General features: G+C 37.9%; 1 protein-coding gene across 2 annotated transcripts; it reads right to left on the bottom strand.

Annotated features, from left to right (window-relative positions):
* Positions 1–4,072: 4,072 nt before the first annotated feature.
* On the bottom strand, positions 4,073–8,210 carry LOC113356462 (F-box protein SKP2A-like). Of its 2 annotated transcripts, XM_026599604.1 has the most exons (5): positions 8,051–8,210; positions 7,672–7,917; positions 5,907–6,255; positions 5,688–5,829; positions 4,073–4,814 (listed from the first exon to the last, which is right to left on the bottom strand). In XM_026599604.1, exons 2-5 carry the CDS (start codon positions 7,902–7,904, stop codon positions 4,384–4,386), a joined length of 1,155 nt encoding a protein of 384 aa, XP_026455389.1. In that variant the 5' UTR covers positions 7,905–7,917; positions 8,051–8,210; the 3' UTR covers positions 4,073–4,383. The 2 variants fall into 2 exon arrangements, with proteins under 2 accessions (XP_026455389.1, XP_026455390.1); XM_026599605.1 differs by lacking the exons at positions 7,672–7,917; positions 8,051–8,210 and adding an exon at positions 7,039–7,214.
* Between the last annotated feature and the right edge of the window lie 1,151 nt (positions 8,211–9,361).

The following is a 9,361-nucleotide window of genomic DNA, read 5'->3' as shown; positions in this document are numbered from 1 at the left end:
CCCAAGGAAAACCCAAGAAAGACAAGAAAGGTAAGAAGGTGGCAGAACCCGAGAAAGAGAAGAACGATGATGATCGACGGATCACTGGTTTACACATTCCTGATGAAGATGACGTAATTACACCTCGATCATATGGTTTGCCTCATGGTCTTCCGGAAGATGGAGGAAATGTGTTGATTGGTTATGCCGATTCTTGGACGAAGAAAATTTGTGAGACTCCTGATCACAACCGTGCAGTCCGAGTATTGAGACACCAGAGGGTAGCGGAATGGAGTCTTGATGAAGAGGTTCCTGAGGTGATTGCTTACGTACAACGCAGTGCTTTATGGCCTATCATCAATTATGGACATAAGGAATATGATAGTGTGTCGGCCTCTGCATTTACCGAGCGCTTTTGTCCAGAAACTTACACATTTCAATTACCTTTTGGAGAGATGGCAATCACTCCTGATGAGGCTAGTAAGATTACAGGCCTTAAAGCAAGGGGTGTTAGTGTGGATGCTGGTTTTTATGACATGAGTTGGGATTATCTACACAATTTGTACCTGGAATGCCTTGGTTGGGGTTCAATGAAAACTGAGTTGGAGTTTTGTCGATCAGTTAAAGATGTCGATACCGTTTGCATACCAGGTGGTAGAAATAAGAAGAATAAGAAGATCAAGTTGACTAACTTGAAAAGGGAGTTTGAGAACACAAAGGAAAGAGTCACACAAGGTTTGTTAATAATGGATCCCGTCAAAGTGAAGCAAACCGGAACTGCCTACTTGCTTTATACTCTTGGTAGAGACATCTTTCCCGACACTACCGGAAACAAGGTAAATGCTAATTATCTCCAATTGGTAAAGAATCTTGAAACTTGTAACAAGTTTGCTTTGGGAACGGCTACGCTCGCTTACCTGCTGGACCAACTTGCCACCGCGTCTAGGTTGACAAGTACAAACATCGGAGGGAACTTCACTTTGCTCCAGGTAACTTTTGGGAGTTCAGAGTATGGTTCGGCTTATAACCATAAAATATTTTAAGCCGAAGTTTTTACTTACTTGGTTCGGCTTATAATACTTGATCCATATAAGCCGAACAGTTCTTTGAGTTTACAAACTTTAGTCTTACTTTGATGTTTCCAAGTAAAACTTGTTTCTATCAATTCAATTCCTTTGATTTTTTAATGTGGTTCTTTGGATGTAGGTGTGGATATATGACCATTTCCCAATTTTGAACTTGGACAAAGTATTTGAGAAAGATGTCGATTATGTTGATACTGAGCCAACTGCAGCACGGTACGCGTACGAGGACTCCAAGAAAAGGAACAAAAAGAAGTTGGTGGCAAGTTTGAGAGAGACGTTACACCGTCTTGGTGTTGATGATGTCACTTTTTAACCATATGAGAAGGAAGATGAAGAAGATGAAGTTGTTGAAGATGAGGATATGCCGGTAGGTATGTATCATGGGCCATTATGGTATCCCGGTGGTTATGTTATATACGATCCTAGGCGAGTACTCCGTCAATTAGGATGCGTCCAAAAGGTTCCTTTGTTTGACGAGAAATTCAGGTTGTTACCAAAGAGTGGTAAGGGAACTAAAAGCACCACTTCATCTTGGGAACCAAAGTATGATCATGATCCCACCGTTGAATTTTGGAATAATTTAGACAATCACACATTAGATGCGTCCAAGTTAACACCTTTACTTGATGATCCATGTGAAGAGGATCCGGGCTATATGGATTGGTATAACCAAATTTCTCATCCCTTCACTATCAATAAAAAAAGGCAAAAGATAGCTGATGAGGGGAAGACGAGGCTAATCAAGATCACCAACAAGTCTACTTCCGAAGATGTAGTCAAGGCTTTCAAGATTATGGTAAGAATGACTTCACTTTATACTATTTTCATATATTAGTTATGGTAAAAATGTCTTCAACCTCATGGTTATAAGTTGTTGACAAATGAATAAATAGGTTGTCGCGGGTAGGGAGATGTTGAAAAAAATGAAGGCCAAACTGGGTTGCAAAACACCAATGACCGTGGAAGAACAAAAATACCTCATCAACAAGTGGGATGCAATCATCAACAAAGGACAAGGACCCGAGGAACCCGAACAAAGGCCTACCACTAAGAGGTCTCGACAAGTTGGTGAAGGTACAAGCCAAGGTGGTGCTACCGTCCAACCCGGTAATGATGCGTCGGAAGATGAAGACCAAGGTGGAAGAAGAGGTGGTCGTGCAACTAAGAAGAGGGGTCGTGGTTAAATGCCCTTTTATGTACACTTTTATGATACACTTTTTCTTAAGTTTTAAGTACACTTTTATGGTGTTGCAAACACCTTTGCTTTTAGTTCCTGAACTTTGTTTTTAATGGTGCTGGGATTGGGTTATGGACACCTTCAATTTCATGTTTTAATGAATAGCTTAACAGTTATGCGCCGAATTTATAGAGTTCGGCTTATCCTCTAATGTAAGTTACGCGCCGAATCATTTGTCCTTCAGGTTCGGCGCATTCTATAATCACCTTATGTGCCGAACTATAAACATTTACAGGTTTCGGCTTATACAATATCTTCAATATGTGACGAACCACGAACAATATTTTAACCCAAAAATTAACAAATTCATGTTCGGCTCAGACGATAATCATATTATGTGCCGAACCTTGAACATAAGAGGTTTCGGCTGATACGATATTCTCCATATGTGCCGAACCAGTAACAATATTTCAACCCAGAAATTAAAAAATTATGTTCGGCACATATGATTTTGGATATGTAAGCCGAATTAGTAATGATTTTATTCCGGGATATTCATGATGTTGTTCGCCTTACTATGAAACTTTCATATAAGCCGAACTAGTGTCTAGCAAAAGGGTTGGAATTGGAAATTATAGGTTCGGCGCATGCAGTAAACAGATTTAGTAAGCCGAACCGTTCATCAATTGGTAGATTCGACTCATAGATGTGAGCCGAACCTCAACCTGTTTCGCCGAACCATGATTCAAAAAACCTAACTTTTGATAATTGAGAGCTATAGAAGTGAGATTAAGTATAGGATATAAGTGTACATGTGTATTAGAAGCATTGGGTTCCTCATCAATGTCTTCATCATCTTGAGCTTGAGTTTGAGCTTGAGTTTGAGTGGGTGTAAAATCATTCTCATAATTTAAGAAATCAGCCATTTGGGAATCATTGGTGTAGTTGATGTGTATTTTCCTAGGTTTTTTAGATGATATATGACACTCCTCATCCTCCATTGAATCAAGAATTAGAATTTTCTCACTTTCTCCTTCTCTTTCTCTCCTTCTTAACCAAACCAAAACTTTGATTTTTTTTCCTCAAATTTTTCATCTAAACAACTCTTATAATTCTGAAAATTATTTTAGTCACTAAACAAAATATTTAATCACTAATCAAGATTATTAACACTAATACGTAAAGGGCAGATTTGCCATTAAAATTTTTTTGGGTTAAGGGGTTATCTGATATTTCACAACCTTTTTTGTCTTCATTCAGTATGTCTTGGAAGATTTTGGTGTGCCCAATATTATGGTTCTTAGGTTTATGGAAATTCTAACCTTTTTTTAAAAAGAAAAAAAAAAATCACTGAGAAGGTGAATCAGGTAGAAACTTGGGCTTTAGTTTTCGCATCCAGGACCCAACAGAAAGACAATGGCCAAAAGCCTTTCCGAGACGGACTCAGAAAACCTCCTTTGATCGTCACCTCTCCCACTACTCTACTCCACCTTGGTATATTTCAAGGATGATTAAAGAAATAAAGGAAAGAATGCAACGGATTCGAAAAGTTGCAATCCAACACAACGACAAAGAAGAAAATCAGACATCGGATGACAAAGAAGGAAATCAGACATCGGATGACATGGCCAATCATGACAAAGAAGGAAATCAGACATCGGATGACATGGCCAATCATGCGGCAAATGAAAGTCAAAATTTGGAACCAAGCAATCTTTCACTTAATCCTTCATAAATAAATGCATGCTTAAAAAAAAAAAAAAACACTAGCCACTGCATTTGGCTCATATACCCCAAAGAGGAGTGAAGTTGACTACAACTAGGCTAGAGATTAAGAACTGAATCGCTGCAGAATATTTTCATCATGATTTAAGCTGACAGTACTGTTACTTCAGAACAAATATAAGAAACAAACATTGTTCGGACTCGGAGGCTTATTTATGACACATGTAAGAGTTGATTATGTTTTGACACAACATGACAACAGTGTTCATGTCTTGATACACCAATAGAAGTGCTTAAATAGTTCGTTCAAATGAAGAAGAGCAATGTACACACCACACCTTGTTTGGGAGCACCACCCCTGCAATATATTCTTCTGTTACTCTTGCTTTCATTTCATGTTTCTTTTGTAACTGGAACCTAGTGAGCATGAGGATGAGAAGTAAGATTGCTGGTAGCAACACGACGTGCTTGGAGAGCACATAAACAGTGAACAGATGTTAGGTTAAGACAGCCACTGATAATGAGGGAATGCCGCCCAGCGCAGGTATGGAGAGAAGGGAACGAGTCACAAACAGCCTGAACAGCTGGAGGAGTGAGAGCAGTACACTGGCTGATGTTTAGCTTTTCCAACCCCTCTTCGTCATTTTTGTACCTGCTTTGGCTACTGTTACTACTGGTACTGCTGCTTTTGACAGACTCCCACAAATCATTATCACGCTTCACAGTGCTGCTCTTAGATCGGCTGTTGGCTAGAGAATACATTGCCTTGTCCGTAATGTTCTGGCAGTAGTATAACCCAAGAGATCTCAAATGAATGCACTTACTCGCCAAAGCAATCACACTCTCATCTGGAAAGGTGGAAGAAGGTTACATATATGAAGAAAAGCCACAACTCAGATGGAAGTTGAGAATCAAAGGTTAATTTTTTTAATCTAGCCTAACAAGTACTAAATATTGGCTGTTCTGGAAACAAGATTGACATTTCTTAAGGCAATACACTATTAACACCTTTCAATCTACAGAGACACAAAAACAAAAACAAAAACAAACAGATCCTTTCAGTTTAAGACCAGAGCACAAATATAGAAAAATTTGTGCCTCACTGAAGATACTAGAATATGACAACTTCTCAACAACATCTATACTCTTATGGTAAGAAAACCAAAACATGCACAACTTAAATCAGTAAAGTACTACTAAGAACCTGAAGCCAAAATAATTTTCTGTTAGGAAAGAAAAGATGGTTATAGAGTCTACATGGAGAAAAACAACAGTTCTAGTTTCAATTCAGATATGAATTTAAAGAGCTCTCAAACTACATTCGTTTAATCCCTATGGACACAAAACTTTAGTATCAACAACATGAAGGTGCCCAAATATCAACCATGAGGACCAAAAGAATTAATTGGTCTTTAGTATTAAGTATAAACTAAATAGCTACATGCATATAGGTCAAAAATAATTTGTTTCGATATTCACAAAGCAATTGCTTCAATCCAGTAACTTGCTGATTGAAGAATAGACACACACTGACATACCTGTATATGTTGACTGTGGAAAAAGATGTCAAATATTCACCATAAAATACTAAAACTACAAGAATGTTGCTAACAAGAAGTCAATGAGGACATTTTGTTGAATCAACAAGCTCCTTTTTCTTCAACATTACTTTCTCATTTTTCCAAGATGGATATACAAATAATGATCGGCAGAGATTCTACCTGTTATAAGGACGCAGCCACACAAGTCCAACGACCTAAGATCCGGGCATCCAAATGCTAAACTCGTCACTCCTGCATCAGTAACACTGTCGCACCATCCAAGGTTCAAATACTGCATTTGGCTGCAATTGTATGAAATAGCCTGCAGATGGAACAGACAAAAGTTAAACAGAAACATCTAATCTTTAATAAGACTTATATCTCGCAATTCTTTCTTACCTGCAGGGCTCTGTCAGATGCAGCTTTCACACACCCACAGAGGTTCAGGCTTTTCAAGTTCTTGCAGAAACTAGTCAGATACGCAAGAGCCGCGTCACCAAAGGTCGGACAACCACTGATGTTAAGCTTAGTCAGTAGAGGACAGCAATGGGCTACTGCATACAGGGAGCTATCAGTAAGCTTGAGGCTTTTGCTAAGATCCAAGTCTGTAAGATCATGACACCAGCTCGCGATAGCCTCAATAGAGTTATCCTCAAGTTGGGGTGTACTTTGGCGCAAGGATAGAGTCTGTAACTTCGTGAACTTGGGCGCTAGTGACAGCAAAAGGTTGTTCATGTTATTTTTGCACCTGCAAATGAGGTCATGTCAGTCAACTTGCAATCTCCCACATTGGTTTACTTAAGATTTCAGCTGCTGCAAGTGTAAATTAATAAGAGTTTCAAGATAATCATGGAGGTAATCATATGCTACAAATTAAAAAACCCACAATAATAGGGCCCCTCCTTAAGTTAGAATCAAGCTGCTGCTGCTGCTTAAATTCAGAGATTTTGAAGGCCACAACATAAGCGACAACTCATATAAAGACATGTAAGTCGACAGTACTAAACAACCATAGTGATTTGAAACACGGGGACGCACTCTGAGCTCTCCAAAATCAACAAACCCTACCAATCAAGTTTAATCTGGTCTACCAATCAAGGATCCCCAGAAATTGAATTGCTCAAGCCTAGAGGATCAAACAACTCAGTAGCTTGTAAGAGATACAATAGTAACCCATCCTTGGCCCACGTGTCAAATTTAACAAAATCAGCAACATCACAGATGTAGCTACACTTAGCGGTTGCTGTTATACATTTAGTTGTGTTTTTGTGTTTATAGGAAAGATGAAACAAAAAACACAACACATTGACAATGAAGAAAAATATAATCTCAAAAAGGAGCTCCAGCATGCTTCTATTATTCAACAACTAGAACTCTATAACTGACCACTATTTAGTCTCATTAGATGAATGAAGTTATGACTTGCACCACTGTCAGGTAGTACGTACTTGTAAAGTTTCTTTCTTCCTTTCTATAACATACATATCTACTGACCACTGAGAAACAATAAAACTAAAAATTCAACATTTACCATCTGCACAACAAAAGAAAAAACAATAGAGAAATCATAAGAACAACTATGACAACGGTGATTACAAATGCAGCTGGTGCCCAAAAATATATCAAGCCATTTTGCGTGAATAACACAACAGAAAGAAGATCAAACGCAGCATACACGGAGCCAAACCACATGGAGAGGACAAAAAGCTAATTCAGACAGAACACACGCAAAGACAACTCTTATGGGGCACATATCACAAAGCTGAATCACATGGAACAAACACAAAGCAAAAACAGGCTAATATGGGTCTGTGACCAAACAACTCACAATGTGAAATTGAGTGGTCCTTACCTAAATTGCCGAACACCTAGAAGAAAGAAAAAAGAAATAAAACTCCTGTGAACAAATGATGCAAAAGTACCAGTATATCTATCAGGGAAACAGAAAACAGCTTAAGATGCATTCTACACCCAAACTAATCAGCCTAAAGCATGATTCCACATGTAAATAACCTTGAGGCAATCAAATTAACCACACCAATAGTAACCGGACAGTAAGAAACAAGAGCGAATTATGCGCAATCAGAATGCATTTTCCATTATCCAGAAACAACTAAGTTAGCAAAAATAAATAAAAAATAAAACAGAAAATCAAGATTATTACCATGAGATATTGAGACTCACAAGACCCAAGCAAACAGCATCTCTCCAACCAGTACACACTCCTGAAGCTACAATAACCGTACGATCATCCACAAGCGAAAGAATCCTCAATAGAAGCTCCATTGGAAGATCTTTCCAATTATTCATCATCATCTTTCCACCACCTTCTACTCCAACCATCACAAGGTTTTGAAAACACATATCCAAATCCTGAGCTACTATTCCTTCAACCATTTTTTCCTACTTTCTACAATTAAAACCAAGAAAAAAGAGACATAAATACAAAATTTCAAGAAAATATCTATTCCCACACGAAAGCTCTTAATCATCAAATTAGCACCTCTAATACACGCAAAACCAAAATTAATCAAAGAAATTACCTAATCGTCAAAGACGAAACAGCAACAGAAGAAGTATTCTTATTTCTAGGGTTTTCCTTGGAGTCTTTTTTTCGTTTACTTCGATGATTTGGATGGAGCTCTCTGAAAATTTCTCGTATCATTTGTGAAGAAGAAGACCAAATAAAGAGATAGTGACCTGCGGGAAAGAGTAGAGAAGAGAAAGAGTGACAGCTGCGGTGTCACGTGTGAGTCATTTAAAGACAAAACGTCCAGCTTTGCATGAAGTGGGACCCACTCTTCTTTTTCGGGAGAAAACAAAGACACCCTTACTCTTATCTTTAAGACAACCAAAGAGGAGAAGATGGTAGATTACGTTGTCGAAAATCGAAACCGCTTTTTTTTCCTAGTTTAATTGGGTCCTAAAAAACAATTAGGGGCCTCCCATTAGTGGACAAAAAAGATCATTAAAATTCAAATTGGGTTTTTTCTTAATCAAAATATTTTTAAATGGCTAAACTGCCCCTGAATGATTAGTATTAAAATTTAATTAAGTTAAGTTAATTAGTGTGGTTAGATTATGTTAGATTAAACTTAGATTTTAGAATCGATATTTTTTTTTTTTGAGTTGAGAAGAAGAAGAGGAGGTTTTAGAGGAAAATTTAGGGTTTTTAGAAGTGAGTAATTCAAGTAGGGGAAATGATGTTGGGGAAGGTTCAAGCAACAAAGATGATTGTGTTGATGGTAAGATTATCTTAAATTCTCCCATGGATTGGATGTATGTCACAACACAGAGAAAGAGTCGTCAATGTCGAGGGATGTATACCCCAACGACTCCAGAAAGTCGTCAATGTATTGACACCAAAAATGACGACTCAAACCTGCAACTTTTTCAGGTTATGAAAAATCGTCAGGGTATTAAAAAATTTCATTGACGATCCTCAACAGTCGTTAATGTTTAGACTGTTTAAGTGACGACTCTAAACTGTCGAAGATTCATTAATGGCGGAAATGTACGACAGTTTTGGGTCGTCATAAAAATGATCACCTTGACGACCCTTTGGAAGGGTCGTTACTGTTTTGATTACGCATTTGACGACTTAAACAGTCGTTAATGTTTTAGAAATGTCGTTATACACTGTCGTTAATCTCTAAAAAGAGTCGTTAGTGTATGACAGTTTAGAGTCGTTATTGTTTTGATCATGATGTATATGACGACCCTAAACTGTCGTTAATGTCGGTGAAGGGTCGTTAATGAGGGTCGTTACTTGAAAAAAAAATATTAATCAAGGGTAAAATAGTGTATTTATCTTCCGATTTTTACACCCCTGAAAAAATTGGGGGGCAAATAAA

Source organism: Papaver somniferum, chromosome 3 (genome assembly GCF_003573695.1).
Source record: "Papaver somniferum cultivar HN1 chromosome 3, ASM357369v1, whole genome shotgun sequence".
NCBI classification, from domain to species: Eukaryota; Viridiplantae; Streptophyta; class Magnoliopsida; order Ranunculales; family Papaveraceae; genus Papaver; species Papaver somniferum.
The sequence above is the reverse complement of the archived record's forward strand: the minus strand, read 5'-3'. Positions and strand labels throughout refer to the sequence as shown.